Below are 17,274 nucleotides of genomic sequence, written 5' to 3'. Positions count from 1 at the left end.
GTATCTTTGGTTGTACTATCTTTGTCCATGTCCCAAAACCCTTTCAAAATAAACTTGAACCCTGTGCTACAAAATGTGTCTTTGTTGGCTATTCTGACTCTAAAAAGGGATATAGGTGTTACGACCCTAATCTTAAAAAATTACACGTTAGTATGGATGTCACATTTCGAGAGCTCGAACCGTATTACTTGGCAAAAACTGTGCCCTCTTCCCTTCAGGGGGAGAAATGTAATGAAGGAAATATGTCACTCGAATATGGTTGAAAGAATAATGCAAGTGAAGGAGAGATGGAAGAATTTGAAGATATGCTTTCTGACATTATTACACAGAATAGGGATGCTTCAACACTATCAACTGATGAGTCATCTCCACACACTCAGGTAACCTCTTCTTCTAGTACTTATGAACTTATTCATGTTCCTTCTAGTCCAAGGTATCCTCAAAGGTTAAATAAAGGTGTAGCGAAAAAACAGTATGAACCTGACCTTAAATCAAACCTTAAATACACCATAAATAAGTATGTCTCCAGTCATAATATGTATGAATCTCATGCATTTAGTATTAATCAATTATCCAGTGTTTCAATTCCTAATAGTGTGCAGGAATCTCTAGAAGACCAAAAATAGAGAAAAGCAATGAATAAAGAAATGCGAGCTTTACAAAAGAATGCCACATGGGAACTAGTGTATTTACCCAAAGGGAAGAAGACTATAGGCTGTAAATGGGTATACACGGTGAAACACAAGGCAGATGGCAATGTTGACAGATATAAAGCGAGACTCGTTGCAAAGGGATACACACAAAGATATGGAATAGATTACCAAGAAACCTTTGTGCTCCGGTAGCCAAACTAGATACCATTCGAATCCTTATCTCCATCGCAGCCAATCGAGAATGGCTTCTTAAACAGTTTGATGTGAAGAATGCATTTCTAAATGGGGATCTAGAAGAAGAAGTTTATATGGATGTACCACTTGGTGTAAAACTGGAATCGTCAAGCTTGAATAAAGTGTGTAGGTTGAAAAAATCGTTATATAGGTTGAAGTAATCACCCAGGGCTTGGTTCGGAAGATTTTCTATGGCAATGAAGACATTCGGTTTTAAGCAAAGTGAGGCAGACCATACTTTGTTTATAAAGCGAAGTAAATAGAGAATTACTGTTTTGATAGTGTATGTTGATGACATTGTAATAACAAGTGATGATAGTGTGGAAATGAAACTTTTACAAGAGCACTTAGCTACGGAATTTGAAATGAAAGACCTAGGTTCACTGAAATACTTCCTAGGAATTGAAGTGTTAAGGACAAACGAAGGGATATCTTTGTCCCAAAGGAAGTATGTGCTCAATCTTTTGAAGGAGACTGGTATGTTAGGTTGTAAGCCTAGTAACACACCGATGGAAATGAATAAATTAATTTTATTTATTTAATTTCTTAATCTATTTTTAGAATTTAATTAGTGGTACTTAATAACTATAAAATTCACCTATAAGCTAGGAATTTTTCAGATCAAATTCCAATAGATGTGGGACGGTATCAAAGGCTGGTTGGCAGGTTAATTTACTTGTCCATACACGACCCGATATAGCATATGCTGTGAGTGTAGTTAGCTAGTTCATGCATCAACCAAGTCAAGAGCATATGGAAGCAGTTTATAGAATTTTGAGGTACTTGAAAGGCTCTCGAGGGAAAGGATTGTTTTTCTCCAAAGGTGGTAATTTACATGTAGAAGGATACACAGATGCAGATTAGGCAGGAGATCAAACAACAAGGAGGTCTATCTCAGGATATTTTACATTTGTAGGAGGTAATTTGGTGACTTGGCGTAGTAAGAAATAAAAAGTCGTAGCAAGATCAAGTGCTGAAGCAGAATTTTGAGGAGTGGCTCATGGAATTTGTGAGCTACTATGGATTGTACGTCTTCTTGATGATTAGGGAATACATTATGAAAAATCGATGAAGTTGTATTGTGACAATAAAGCTGCAATCGAGATAGCCAAAATCCTGTCCAACACGATCGTACTAAACATGTTGAGGTAGATGAACATTTTATTAAGGAGAAAATTGACCAGAAAATTATTTGTCTTCCTCATGTAAATTCTGAAGATCAATTGGCAGATGTTCTTATAAAAGCCGTGTTAGGAAAGAGTTTTCATAGTGTCATTGGCAAGTTGGGCATGGTTGATTGTTATGCACCAACTTGAAGGGGAGTGTAGCAGTTAGTATAAATAGAATTGTATTTGTGATAGATAATGATTATAGCTGTCAAGATCTGTATTGCTTAATTGTAGTAGTTAACTTAACATAGGAGTCTTATATATATATATATATATATAGAACACCAGAATAATCTTAGGGTCTTTTTACATTTTTATATCTTCAATCTTCCTTAAATCGTTAACCATGAGTAGAGTCGACATAGAAAAGAAAGATGTGTTTAGTGCAATGGCAACAGTTGCAACAACTTGAAACAATGCATGCGGTGACGACTAGAAACAATAGCAATGAGAACAACAACTGAAAATCGTTGATTTGCTTATTATTATAAAAACAAAGCTTTAATTTTTGAATGTGGCTTTTTAATTTGAGCTTTCTGTTTGGCTAGTGTGATAAAAAAAGTTGAGGACTGGTGGTGGAGCCTTCTGTCGATGTTGGTGGGAATCCTCTACCTTCTTTTATTCCCATTTCCACCGCAGTCAGCCACCATTCTCCTTTGCCACATTCACCAAAAGCATTGTCGTTGTCTTCCCTACCTCCCTTCAAGCTCACAACCAGCCTCTCTCTCCCCCTTCTGCTGCCATTTTTAATGGTAGCCTCTTCTTCTTCTCTCTCGTCCATGTCTCTACTCTTCTCCCTTCTAGATCATTCATCTTTGATTTTACATAACCTTGCCCCTTGATTAATTCCCGTTAAAAAGAGACAAAGATTCAATAGAAGTTTAGTAGAGTTTATGGATTGAGGATTTGTAAGATGAAGGGGTTTAATCTAGAGAGCATATATGTTGATAAGAACAATTTCTAATTAGAAAATAAAAAAAAGTTGCACTTTAGTCCTTTAATTTTTAATATTTTTATTTTTAATACAGTTGATGACATATGACATATATTATATATATTAGAAATTAATCTTTTTTACATATTGCATACCATATTAGTTTTCCAATGGATTAACGATACAGAGAGATTTTTATGATATTGAAATCAAAATTTAAACAGTTGAGTGTTACAAATTAAAATTTAAAGATTTTGATGATATTAGCCTCAAAGTCTAAGGACAGCGATTTAACTGGTAAATGTGATTGAGGAGAAAGAAAGTGGAGCGCAATTTCTCTCGCCGGAGAGAAATTTTGATAAAACATCATATGACAACATGAGACAAATATAATTGTTAACTTTCTTTCCTTGTACTTCATTAAAATTCTCCTCCTGTCTCTTAGATATACCCGAACGCAGTTTCATGTTTATCACACAGAAATTGAATGTACTTTGATTGCTTACAAACAAGGCATTTGATCTATGTTCCTATAGCATGTATGTATCTGTTATCTCCCTATCACCTTAGACTGTATATATTGTTCTTTGAGTTGCTGAATCTAATACCTAACCAAGTGTCTTCCTAACTTGCGGTACAAATGTGATCTACCCCACTCTGCAACTTCAATATTGTAAAATATCTGCTGTAAGCACAACATCATTTGTTGATCACCCTGGAAAGGGAAATGACAGGTCAGTCTGAACAGTTAACATACTAAAGTTTTCCCATGATTACAAGGAAAAAGCTTGAAATTTTATTATTAGCAAATTGACAAGTCCGCATTATTAATGAAGAAGATTATGATCATCTTGTATGTTAAAAATAAATTTTTTTATCAACTATTCAAATAAGATTAATACAGGTAAAATTTTCATTTTTAATATAATTTAATTTTAGTGTGTAATAAAAATAATAACTTTTAAATATTTATATTATTTAAAAATTTAAAATTAAATTACATAGTAATTTAATAATATTAAATAAAAAATAAGTATTTTTTTGGAATTAAATTATGCTAAGAAAACAAATAATATCAACAAGTAAAAGAGTATTAAATTTATTAATTTAATTAGACACTAAAATCAATTTATGCTAAAAATAAGATTTTACTTTAATTTAATAATAAGATTAATTTTGGATGAGTTTGATACTTAATAATAAGTTTAAGGATCAAATTATAATATTAAATTATCAGTTTAGTCTTTCGACTAACATGGAAGGAGGTAGTAATTAATTTTATTAAAACTCAAACAGGATATAATGTAATAAAAGAAATGCTAAGACTTAGTCATATCTTAGACCTAATCTCGAGCCTAAATAGTATTTAACCCAATATTTAATTGCAATTTTAGAACCCATAATAACTCCAAGAAAAGAGAATATATGTTCTGTGTGAGCGCATGTTCTTAGAAGTAAGCCCGAGTCAATAGTTTATAGAACTTACATGAAAAAAACTAGTGAAGGATGTATCCTTTAATTTCGAGGGAAGGCAACATCGTAGTCCATCACATGCCCTGCATTAACCTGATGTTAACATCTAAACATACATATAAAGTGAAAACAAGCATGTGAAAGTGCTAACCTTGGATTTGCTGATAGCTTATAGTAACACCCAATTATCTGTTCTAACAGCTGCTTGGAGTTGTCTTCCAGAAGCCTTCCAGCTTCAACAAGTTCTTCGATAATCTTTCCTAGAATGTTTCCTATGGCAAAAAATCGTTCTGCTAGAACACAGCAATACTTCATTCCCTCTTCATTACTTAGAATTTTTTTGATTATAAACACAGCTACCTGTATAGTCAAGTATATATAAAAAAAAGAATTAGGGATTTTTCAAAAGCATGTTCACATTTTTGCTTTATTCATCCAAAAATATACAGCAGATTTCGAATTGTTAGAGATATGCTTGGTCCAGAGAATTCTCTTTGGAAAAATCATTACAGATGGCAAATTTTTTCTTCCCTCCATCCATCTATTTCAGCCTTTTCATTTTGCTACAGCTTCTGTTACAGTAGCGGTGGTGCCAGAGCAAATCATGCAATGAAAGCACAAAAATAAGCAACGGACGAGAATGTGTATGCAATTGGTCAAACTCAAGGTACTCACTGTTTTTGCCGTTATACTGCCAACCTCCATGCAATTTAAGAAAGAAGGTAACATCTGAGACTGGAGAATAAAGAGTACACCTCGTGGATCATCATCCTGCTGAAAAAGAAAGAACTCCGATTGTAAAGATTCCTTCTTTCATTAAATTTTTTGGTAAAAAAAGCTATGAATAAATGATTCTTGAAAGGACACTGATGAGGCTTTTACATGATACAATCGTTTCTAAGAGCTTCAGTAGGATATCTTCACAATTTTTAATGTGTTCAATTAGATGAAGACTTGTGTATGTTTCTTTAATTTACAAGTAAGAAGTAAAATTATGGCAGCCATATAGCAAAAGATTATAGAATGAAAAATCTCTTGAATAAAAATGAGGCAGTAGGAAAAGTACCTTCACTAGAGCTCCAATTACCTGCAAGCTGCTAATTCTTACATGCTCATGATATTTGTCATTGTTTTTGATATTAAGAATAGGTTGGAGATAGCAGGCTATGTTAGCTGCAACGGACAAATTGCAATCATAAGAGTCTCTGCTAATTCAAAGGCAAAAAAATCATGCAAATTATTCCCTTCAACTTTCCAAGAGGAGAAACTATTTCAGATATTACTTTACAATGTAAGCCGCCAAGAATAACCATATCTAATGTCAAATGTAACATACGCCAGTTTAATAAATTCCTCCGAAATTTTAGAATACAGATGAACTAAACTTCCTTGTTCCTTTTACTGATACTATTTAAAAGAATAGAATGAAAAGGATTACCTTTAATAAAATGCATCCTTGTGTCAGTGTGTGCTGCTACTGACTGCACAAAGAAGAAAAACAAAAGATATCAGATCGAAGAGAAGAAAATGTTCATATATACTGAAAAAAGAAATGCATTCATAGCCATAAAGAAAATAAGCATATTTTAATCAATGATCTTCTCTCAAGCAATATCAGTTAGAAGTTTGTACCACAAAGCACAGCAATTTTTGTAGCCTCTTTTATGATCTCTTTCTTAGTTTAGACTTGCATTTAGCAAATGAATAGCATTTTAATCAATGATCTTCATCCTTGCACTCTAACCTATAAAAGATTTAGAGCACAGCAATTGTTTCTATTCTTTTTCCCTTTTTGTTAATGTTAAAAAGAAATGGAAGAGAAAAGAAGTACTCATTGTCTTCTTAATCTCAGTGCATTTGAAAACATTTAAAAAACTGGAATAACATGTAAATCAAATCAGTAATTTCTGATAAATTCACAAAAAAGAAAACTGTTACATTAATTAATCTGACCAGATTCTTGGGTGAGAATATGAGTTCAGAAGATACAGATATAACTAAACCATAGAAAAAAGAAGTGATATATGATAAGAAAATCATGAGATTAACAGTATCATCATCATATAGAAGGGTCAATCATCAAATAACTTAATGGAATGCTAACCGAGGAAGTTCTGTTAGCAATTTTCAGAGTTGAAGGTCAATCATCATAAAAGAGGCAGATTGGATATGCTGTAATATGTCTGTTTCTAGTTCTTCATTAAGGAGATACCAAGAAGACGGGTCACTGAAAATTTGTTAGCAATCTTTAGCATTCAAAGTAAACAATAAGGATGTGTTTTAGACTAGTGGTGAAGGTGAAATATTCCTGAAGCAGGTAGTAGTAATTAGATTGCAGTAGTGAGGTTTCCATTATCTAATAATCAAATAATTAATATGGTAGAAACTATGACATGACTTTGTTAATGTTTGTCTAATTCCTCATCAAGGAGATGCAACAAGGACAAACAAACAAGTCAGCTGATGGCATTAACATATGAAAATAAACTCAATTTCATACCAAACTTTTGGTTAATCATATAAGCATTGTACTATGACATGTCAGGTATTAACCAGAGATATAAATGCAAGTATTCATTTCATTACACTTCATTTCATAACTTTGTGGCATACCAAATATAACCTAAGATATTTAAGTGTCAAACGATGGCATCATTTTGCCTGATGTTCACAAGGTACCAGGTAAAGGGAGAGGTAGATGCACCGCAACTGTTGCGTTTCATACATTTATATAGGAAGAAGAAGAGAAGAAGAAAAGATAACCTGTAGTAAAGCAAGTGCATTGGACACTCGAGTTGATAATCTTTCTGTAAGATGTTCATTCAGTGCGGGGTATACTGAAAGCAGTTCCTGAAACAATGAGTGGTATGGTACAAAATTAAAAAAATGCCTCGATGTTATGTATAATAGAGTGGAGAGAGAAAAAAAAAAAAACTTTAATACCTGTAGCAGAATACTGATTTTACCAATTGAATGCCACAACAATGGTGCCATTTCTTCATGAATTACCTTATTCCGAGTCTGGAACATGAGAAGAGTGAAAAAATTATATATAAACAAAATAAAGGCATTTTTGAAACAGTTAGGAAAGGTTCAAAAGCTAACTCACAATATGAGACGGGGTAAAACTATTGACTTCAAGATCATGCCTTCAGAAGCAAATCACAAAAATCCTATGATGTCCATAACTTAAAATAGCACTAATTTCTTAAACTGAGATTAACCATTAAAAGACGCCACTCATCCAATAATTAGAGAAAAAAAATATCTTCATGTCTCTTTGACTGGTGCTTTCAAAGATGAGGGATAAGGCCTCAACTAGAGTTTTGGATGTTTCCCAATTAGTGATGGCAATTTCTATGAGTTTTATGATTTATATCTACTGTTGCTAAAAGTTGAAGTCAAGATCAGTTGCAAGTCTCTAATGGAATTTAAGCCCAAAGTTCAATAACAGACTTAACATATTAATAAATATTTGCAAAACATATCAAAGAAAAATTTTCAATATTAGCAGAAGAACCAATCAGATTCCTGTTAATCTTTCAGATTCATTCTGAAGATATGACTATTTCTTTTAAAATTCAAGCACTGTGATGCACCTAGCTAGGACAAACCCATATCAAAAAGACTTGGATTAGCATTGTGTCCCTCAGGGTGTATAGAAACATTAAACGATGCTTATGTTTAGAGAAAACTTTGTTTCACCATCATAATCATCAATGGGCTACATGAACTTGTCATTAGACATGCTCAAAGAAGTTTTCCAATAACAGGAATCCTGAAGTTTTATAATTCAACTTATTAATTTGAAAAAAATAAAACTTGTAGATTTCTTGGAACTGGATGAAAAAAAAAACATGCCCCTAATCTATAGAGTTGTGAAGCAATCCCAAACAGATAGTTACATGCTGACCCCACAAAATCCCAATGTCAGATTGTTTTGAAAAGAAAAACAGAGATTAAATCATAAAAAAAGAATAAGAATATAAAGAAAATAAAATATAATGAAATTTCTTTAAAGAATGAAAATTGAATGAGACGAGAAACAAAAATAAATACAAAAGGTTGGCAAACTCGAAGAAGAAAATCTTGCGTTCAAGAAACAAGAAACAAGAGACAAGAAAAGATTAAAAGAAAGAAGTATACTTCTTTATAAGCCTTGGAAAGGATATGAAGAACATGGTCTCGAGTTCCATGATTGTGAAGAGCTGGAATCAAATTAAACAACAGCGCTCTGAACTCCGAGTCTGTATATCTTTCAAATTGAGATTGCGGATCATTCGACATTGTATACGTTTTTTCTACTGAAGAACCAAAAATCGCAGTATCTGTTCTCTGTTCTTCTTTTATGGATTGGAGTGAAAATGAGAGTAGTGAAAGTGTGGGGAAATGGGTGCGTAAGGCTTTTTATGTAATGAAAATTGGCGTAGTTTAGTGACACGAAGAATGGCTTATGCACTGGCGCTCGCTAAATATGTTGGTTGGCCTTTACCCGTTTCCTTCCATTTTTCTTTAATTCTTCTGTTACGAACACGATATTTTGTTTGTTTGTTTTTTTAAAAAAATTTATTTTATCCAAACACGGTGTTTAGTCGCAAATTAGTTTCATGGATTTTCTATGTTTCATGGTTTCATGATTTCCACCTCATCAACAACATTACATATAAGAATTGCACGTAACTTAATATTGTGGATTTTTTCTTTCAAGTGAAAAGGCGTTTAGTAGAGAATGCTAATTTTGATCCACTTGTCTTTAGGACCCTAAACTCAGAGCGGTTCAACTCGGAATCGAATAAATAATTTTAGATTTCATATTATTTTAAGTATGGATATTTTAAATTTAAATCATTTAAAATTCAGGTTAATTTATATATTTAGATCATTTTCAATTACAAAGTATTGTAGTATTGAATTTTGAATTTCGATTAGACTTTCAAGTGAATTTATTGTATTTTGATTTTTAATTTCATGAATTCATATTATATATTTTTATAAATATATCGTCTTGAAACCAAACAAACATATTGAGTAATGAATAAAATATTTAGTTAGTTATCAATTAATAAATAATTTAATTGATTATTGTAATTTTTTATTATATTTCCAGGTGTACTTTAATCCAATTTATAAAGGTCATAAATGAAAAAAAAAAAAAGAAATTGAAATTAAAACTAAAGATACTTTGCCCATTTAAGAGAATTAAGTTTATTTGTTCTTCAAAAGATTCTTTCTAAATTTTCTAAAATATAATACTATTAAGCTAGTTACAAAAATTAGAAATTAATTAGTCGTTTACCCGTGTATTACACGATCGTTATTATTATTTCGATTAGAAAATCAAGTTTATAGATAAATTGAATCAATTATTCAATATTTAAGATTTGATTTATAATAATTTTAAAAATAATAACAAACTATCTACTTTTAAATATTTTAATTTTTAAAAAATTTTATTTATATATTAACAAAATATTTATTTATGAATATTATTTTTAAATTAATACTATCAATAAATTATTTTTAAAATATTTATTTATTAACTCTAATATTATATAAATTAATACTATCAATATAATTGGTTTTACTATTTTTTAATTATTATTTAATTAAAAATAAATTTATTATTGAATATAAAATCTAAAAATATTATTTTTGTATAATTAGAATCATTATCTAATTAGAAAACTAATATATTAGTTAATTTAAAATTAAAATATAATTAATGTGCTATCTTTTAGAATAATCATTATCTAATTAAAAAACTAATTATTATCTAATTAGAAAATTAATTTATTAGTATTATGTTATTTTTTAGGATTAGAATGAGTATTTAATTGGGAAAGTAAATCAATAAATTAATAAAAAAAACCATAAAATTACTAATAAACTTGAATCCTATATGCCATACATAGTTCAAAATAAAAATTTTACGTGTTAAAAATTAAAAACACGTGTCAAAAAATATTTAAATTTTAAAAATTTATATATATATATATATATATATAGTCTACTATTTTAATCTAAATCAAAAATTGTTTTTATTTATAAGGAAATAAGTTCATGCTTAACTAAATAAGTGCGAAACTTATAATCAAATAAGTCCAAACCTAATAAATATATACAAAATATATTACCAAACAAGTCTAAAACTTAACAAATAAGCTCAAGACTCATACTCAAATAAGTCCAAGTTTATAGCCAATTCCAAAATATAACCAAATAAGCTTGAAATTTATAGCAACCAAACAATTTCTAAATTTTAAATGCGATATAACTAATAAAAAAACCTACTTTCAAGTTTTTTTTGTTTGATTAATCTTTTATAACTTCTTAGTTAATGATTAAAAAAGTCACAAAGAAAAATCTTTTAGCAGATTGGAGGCTAAAATATGAAATTAAAGGAAAAAAATGAAAGTAAATAATTAAGAAACATAATATTAAAATTTGTTGCTAATTTATATGATAATTAAGTGAAACACAAAATATATGTTATTTGAATAAATAATTTTATATTCTTAATTATTTTAAATTTTTAATTATACTCGTGTTGATTATAAATTCGGATAATATCAAATTGTTATTTTTTTTTGACAAAATATTAAGTCTTGGGTCTTATCTAACTTAGATTCGATTCATTTCTCAATATTTGACTGTTTTAGTTTTAAATTGATTTAACTTTGAGTTATTTTGATTTGGAATTGTTTTGCTCTTAGTTTGCTTTGGATCTAAATTATCTTAAATCAAATTATTTTGGTCTTAGATTATTTTAGTTTTGATCATCAACCTTTTGGCAATACTGAATTTTAGACGAGTTCGTTGGAACTTTTAGATTATTATTAATTTTTAAAATGTGATAAATAATTATTAAATATTAAAAATTTTATTAATTTTTTAAAATTAAATTTATATTATTATTTATAATCAAAATAATACGAATAATTGTGCAACATGTAAATAAATGTTGGGCAAAACCGCAACTATACGGAGTCTACAAATAATATAATATTAATAGAGTATTGTTCCCATGAATATTACACCTATCTTATTATCTTTCTTTTGTTTAAGGTTTGATTTTGGAATCTCGCTTAAGAATTAAATCTAAATAGTTAAATCCTAAATAATGATAAAAAAATGCTAGAAATTAATATATTTCCTCATCAAATTATCTATAATTTTAAGTCATGATATGATCCATGTTATCCAAAAATATTGATTAAATTATCTCAAATCTTAATCAATTAAATCAAAATCCAAACAATTATGAAATAATTTGATTAATTCTCATATAACCAAATTATTCCTTAATTAACTAGAAATGGTTTTAAGCAAACACTAAAGATATCTAATTATGAACTAAATAAGTATTTTGGAGATCAATTGCATTATCATCTTTGAATGCATAATACAACTAAATTTATAGTTTTGATGATCAAGGAAAACTAAGCGTGAAAAATAACAAATATCACATATCATACAAATACTTAGATTCATAAATAATTAGAATGAAACTGTGTTTAAAGCATTAATTTCTAACTATAAAGTTTAGCTAGACATAATTGAAATAATAATAAAGTAGCAAAAACAAGAAGAAATTATAAGTTCAAGTTTAAAGAAAAAAGAAATTGTAAATCTCTTAATCTTCACTCATATTTCTTCAATGTTGCGCTTCCTTTGAATAATCTCCTCCAACATCATGTTTTTCTCTACTCGTTTTTTTCGACCCTTAATGTCCTATTATAATAGGTGGCTGCCTCCTTATTAAATTTTAAAAGCTAAAAACGGAACAAGTTGTATGTAATCCATTGCGGGTACTATATGCATCACGCGGACATGATAAAATTCTACTTCCCAAACATTGCATCTTCGGCGATGTCACGCCATCCCTAAGTGTCACCTTTAAATATGTTACGATCCGATTTTTGTGTCCTTGACCGGCACTAGGGAATGGGTAGGTTTAAGGCCATCAAATCTCGTAGTTAGTCTAACCAATCACTAACTTTATCAAATCTCAATCCAATAGCATTGATCCGTAAATCAATCTTATCTATCAGGTTCTACATATTTAGAATGTGGACTGCCAGCATGAAATAGGTAAGACTGAAATTTATATGAAATTTCAAAATGATAAATATGAAATTTTTCTTGCATTGATTCTAGAATTATAAAAGTCAACATATCAATAATATATCAATTACATTGACCCGAAAATGAAGGAATCAGACTACTAGATGAAAAGCATTGCGGAGAAACTAACCACATCTGAAAAACAGTTAAATTGAGCCTGTTAGTCTTGGGAGTGAGTTAAAATCATTTATTAAAATACTTCAATAATACATTTGTTTAATTTAAAATAAACATTAAGTCATGCAAAAATATACGCATCATACCATGCTTAAATAAAAATAAATTTCACATGCCACGGGACGGAGTACTTCAGTAGAATCCTAATCCCCATTGCTAAACAGCCTCAGTCTTTTGGCTCTCTTGTTTTCAATAGGACTGGCACCCAAAGAGCAAAGCTCGACCATGATCCTTAAATCTAGTATGGTCACTTAACTTTCCAACTAAGCCAGCGCCTAGAGAGCAATGCTCGACCAGGGACCTTTACTCCGGCAACTCACTCTACTCAGCCTAGAGAGTTAAACTCGACCAGGGCAAACCCTAAACCATTCTCCTATTACTTGATTCAAAATTCATACTGGTGCGCACGTGGTCCTGATGCAACACATCAGGTGACATATTCTATTGCCGTCTCATCCCGAGTCAACATACAATCACAATAGCCATAATGCAGAAATGAAACATATATAAACAGTAAATAAATAAATAATTAAAATACTAATAACTTAATCATAAATATTACGTAAAAATCTTAGCATGGCACAGGTAAGCAGATGTACGACTTTAACTCATAGTTCTGACGACTTCCTAGCTCTGCTCCGATGTCTTAGGTGGAGCGAGCCGAACTGATAGATTTATCTAATCACGGAAATAATTTAATCAGAAAAAGTAAAATATTTGACAATTAAACATAGGCTTAGACTCCTAGGAGTGACTGTCTAAAAATTTTCGGCTCGGGTAAATTCTACCGAAAATCTGGAACCTATGCTAAATTACGGACATTTACCCCCTCATATAACGAGTCCAGGACCTGCTAAAAAATACTTCAAATATACATCGATAAATTAACGGGTGTCGGGTCACCAAAACTGCATTAATTTTCCCGACTCCGCAACACAACACAATCACGACTATTGGCAGACAGTCCGACAAATTATTTATTTTAACTAATAAACCTCACATAAATTTTCTAAAATTTAATACAATAATTAAACACATAAATTTTATCAATGAATTCTAAAATCAACGGGCCAGAGAATTACCGAGATGCTTGATCGCTCGGTCGACTCGCCTCCAACCGCCGGAGTCTGATCGACGATCCGAACGCACCAACGGAATCGAAACAACACGCTGATGCGATCCCAGCTTCTGATCTTCCGATCCGACCCCCGATCATCCGTAGAGATTTACGGATGATCTCGACCGTCGATTTTCAAACGGAGTCCGATTACCACGAAACTAGTGCCATTAGAAAGCTAGAGGTGAGGAGAGTTCGGATATATCCTCTGATCGGCCAACTCTCGCCGAAGCTCGCCAGAAAAGCTAAAAACTCCGGCTGCCCTCCATTTTCTCTCTCTACCACAAGTACCACCACCGCCAAAATGAAGCTCAGGCCGAGGGGAGTCGATCACCACCCGACTAGGCCACCAAGGCTGGTGCCTCCTCTCTCTCTTTTTTCTTTGCCACTCGCCGGCTCTTCCGCCACCACCGCCTCGAGCTCGACAGATGGCAGCTCCTCCTCTCTCCCTCTTCCTTCTTCCCCAACACCATCTTCTTCTCCTTTTTCTTTTCCTTTTCTTTTCTTTCTTCTCTATATTTCGACTTTTGGTCCCTAAACTTTTCTTTTTACCATGTAGTTCCTTAACTTTTTTAATTACTAAGAATTTTGCCCAGTAAAATTTTCGATTAATCCTTAAACTTTTCTTTAGCTTTTCAATTAAGCCCCTAACTATTTAATTTGGGCCAAAGTAGAATTATTGAAAATATATAATTACTTATTTACCCTTGCTTTTAAATGTAAAATTGTTCCTACTCCATACTTCTTTTTCTCCTTCTACTTAGTTGCTTAGGCAGCCGAGTATGCTTTTATTTATCTTTATGGCTTGAGCTGGTCACAAGATCTTAGACGGTCTTATTTTCTTCATTCATAATTGGCGAGATCGATACTTTCTTATTTCTCATTCATCAGACTTTACCAATCTCCCGAGAAGGTGGCATGTGCCACCTACTCAAAAGCAGCCAAAATTAAACCTTAAGGAGGACCTAAACAACCGTAAAGTCTTATTGAACGTTAAAAAATAAGGGTCTCCTCTTGCGGTTACTCCCTTTATAAATCAATTCTTGGCCGATCTTGAAATATCCGAATAATAAAGAGCTGAACAAGGTGATAGCTCTTCAGATATACCTACTCAGCCTTTTGTTTGTTCGGTTATTTCTGGCTCCCATTATGTTTCTCTAATCTGATCCTTTACTTATTTTTTCTTGGCATTGATTAATTTAAAACAGCTAAAGAATATCAAACTCACTAAGGGTAGGAGGTTGCTTCCTCGTCCTCTGTTCCACTTGCTCATTCACTAGCCCCGATTCAGTATGATAATCCTAAAGATAACATGGCTATTCTTGACCTGAACCTGGAGCTGCCGATGGAAGATCAGACATTAGCAATGCAACCTCCTTCATCCTCTAGAGATCGTGGAAAGCGTCCTTGGCTGATAGACGAGGATGATTGTGTTGAGGTTGGCATTCCTGCCACTAACCGTTATCCTGATCTTTCGGCCTTTTCTAGGGAAAAAATATAGGGCAGGTCCTACGGTCCGCCTGATTAACTTTAAAGTTGATATTAAGGAGCTCAAGAACATGCATCCTTCTGAGTTTCATGCTCTGCAGATGTCTCTTATCCTTCAGGTAACTTATCTCTTATCAAATGTCTTTCCTTTTTCCTTTTTTTTAAATACATATCCGACCTTTCAGGCTATGACATTGGGCAATGCTCAAAAAAATTATGAGAGGCAGTTGAGTGAGTAAGCTTCTCATGATCGCGTTAAAGCAGAAAACTCTGAGCATATCCTCTAAAAATAGTTTAAAGAATTTACTGCTCGGGAATGAAAGTGGGAAGGCGAGCTTCAAGTTGCTAATGCCAGGCTGAAAATGCTACTACTCAGCTTAGCTCGATCATGACCGAGAAAAGAAACGCCGATCTTCTCATTATCGAGTTAGAATTGGAATGTGCCTTCCTTACCTCCAAACTTGCTGATCAAACTGCAGTTAATGAGAAGTTGAAGGCTGAGAAGGACGGATTCTATTCGGAGATGTCACTTATTATGTCTAGCTATGAGGAGGCTGTTAAGGAGGTTATAACGGTTAGATTCCCAGATGCTGACCTGACCTTCCTGGAGAAGCTAGATGTTTAGGAGATTGGCAACAAGGCTCGGGAGAAAGTTATTGAGAGAGCTGAGGATGCTAGTGTAATTCCTCCTTTGAGAGATGATTTTGAGGTAGAGGGTGACCTCAATGAAGCTTAGGACATTGTAAATGAGTCCTAAGCTTCACAACCTTGTATCTTTTTTTCTAACTTAATGAAATCAGCTTTTTTCATCTTGACTTTCTATTTATTTGAACTTTCCTTTTTTGACAGTTTGCTAAATATAGTAACTTGATATTATTGAAGATATAACAGGCTTTAACAAATCTTTATGAATAACAATTTATAAAAATAGGATAAACCTTCATACTTGAATCTGGATATTTTTCTAAGTATGAGAACTCGGTTGTTTTTATTGATTGCTCTGTGACGAACTTCTTATGGTTACAATCATGTACTTGAGGCAAGGTACTTCTAAAATGGGCTCGATGCACCTGAAGTGGGGTCTTTAAGTTAATGCATTGATTTGTGCGAAGTACTTTGAGATGAGCTTGATGCGCCTAAAGTGGCATTTTTAAGATAGTGACTGGTTTGTGCTAAGTGCTTTGAGATGGGCTCGATGCGCCTAAAGTGGCATCTTTAAGATAGTGCACTAGTTTGTGCTAAGTGCTTTGAGATGAGCTCAATGTGCCTAAAATGGCGTCTTTAAGATAGTGCACTGGTTTGTGCTAAGTGCTTTAAGATAAACTCGGTGCGCCTAAAGTGGCGTCGTTAACAGTTATATGCTCAGAAAGATTGTACTTTATTAATGAACAAAAACATATGAAATCAAAGCAGGAAATGACATGCTAAAAACTTAAAATGTGCCTTATGCTATCCTCAGATGTTTATTGATAGTACTTCTTGACTACTTGGACATTCCACGACCGAGGGAGCTCTCTGCTTGCCATGTCAGCTATTTTGTATGCACCTCTCTTGAGTACCTTCACGACCTTGCAAGGGCCTTTCCAATTAGGTTGTACTTTTCCAACACCTGCTCCTTCTTTATCAATGTCAGCTCTTCTCATTATTAGTTCGCCTAGGCAAAATGACCAAGGTCGGACTCTATGATCATGATACTTCGCCATTTTGTGCTTGTAAGCTTCATTTCGTATGTTGGCTTCCATTCTTCGCTCTTCTAATAAATTTAGGCATAATTTTATGTGCTCCTCATTCTTCTTTTCATCATATTTCTGCACTCTTAAGGTCGGCATTCCCATTTCTACTGGTATCACGGCCTATGCTCTATAGGCTAATTTGAAGGGTGTTTCACCAGTTGTCGTTCTAGGT

The 17,274-nt window shown here is 32.4% G+C and overlaps 1 protein-coding gene across 4 annotated transcripts; it reads right to left on the bottom strand.

The window, feature by feature from the left end:
- Window positions 1-3,380: 3,380 nt before the first annotated feature.
- Window positions 3,381-8,949, bottom strand: LOC8276180 (cell differentiation protein rcd1). Of its 4 annotated transcripts, none has more exons than XM_015725478.2 (9): window positions 8,610-8,945; window positions 7,407-7,484; window positions 7,227-7,313; window positions 5,902-5,944; window positions 5,530-5,636; window positions 5,139-5,234; window positions 4,615-4,823; window positions 4,477-4,546; window positions 3,381-3,705 (listed from the first exon to the last, which is right to left on the bottom strand). In XM_015725478.2, exons 1-9 carry the CDS (start codon window positions 8,748-8,750, stop codon window positions 3,592-3,594), a joined length of 945 nt encoding a protein of 314 aa, XP_015580964.1. In that variant the 5' UTR covers window positions 8,751-8,945; the 3' UTR covers window positions 3,381-3,591. The 4 variants fall into 4 exon arrangements, with proteins under 4 accessions (XP_015580964.1, XP_015580963.1, XP_048232384.1 ...); XM_015725477.2 differs by having other exon boundaries at window positions 5,139-5,237; window positions 8,610-8,944; XM_048376427.1 differs by having other exon boundaries at window positions 5,139-5,237; window positions 7,227-7,484; window positions 8,610-8,949.
- Between the last annotated feature and the right edge of the window lie 8,325 nt (window positions 8,950-17,274).

The sequence above is a fragment of the Ricinus communis genome, chromosome 7 (genome assembly GCF_019578655.1).
Source record: "Ricinus communis isolate WT05 ecotype wild-type chromosome 7, ASM1957865v1, whole genome shotgun sequence".
Lineage (NCBI taxonomy): Eukaryota > Viridiplantae > Streptophyta > Magnoliopsida > Malpighiales > Euphorbiaceae > Ricinus > Ricinus communis.
This window is presented reverse-complemented; position numbering and strand designations above follow the sequence as displayed.

What these genes read in the sequence shown, in the direction of transcription:
- LOC8276180 (XM_048376427.1), bottom strand. Translation starts at nt 8,750, where the DNA reads ATGTCGAATGATCCGCAATCTCAATTTGAAAGATATACAGACTCGGAG. An exon ending in TAATTGGAGCTCTAGTGAAG is followed by an intron (nt 5,238 to 5,529) that starts GTACTTTTCCTA and finishes TTTCTTTTTCAG; the next exon opens with CAGGATGATGATCCACGAGG. An exon ending in CCTTCACTAGTTTTTTTCAT is followed by an intron (nt 3,706 to 4,476) that starts GTAAGTTCTATA and finishes TTCCCTTTCCAG; the next exon opens with GGTGATCAACAAATGATGTT.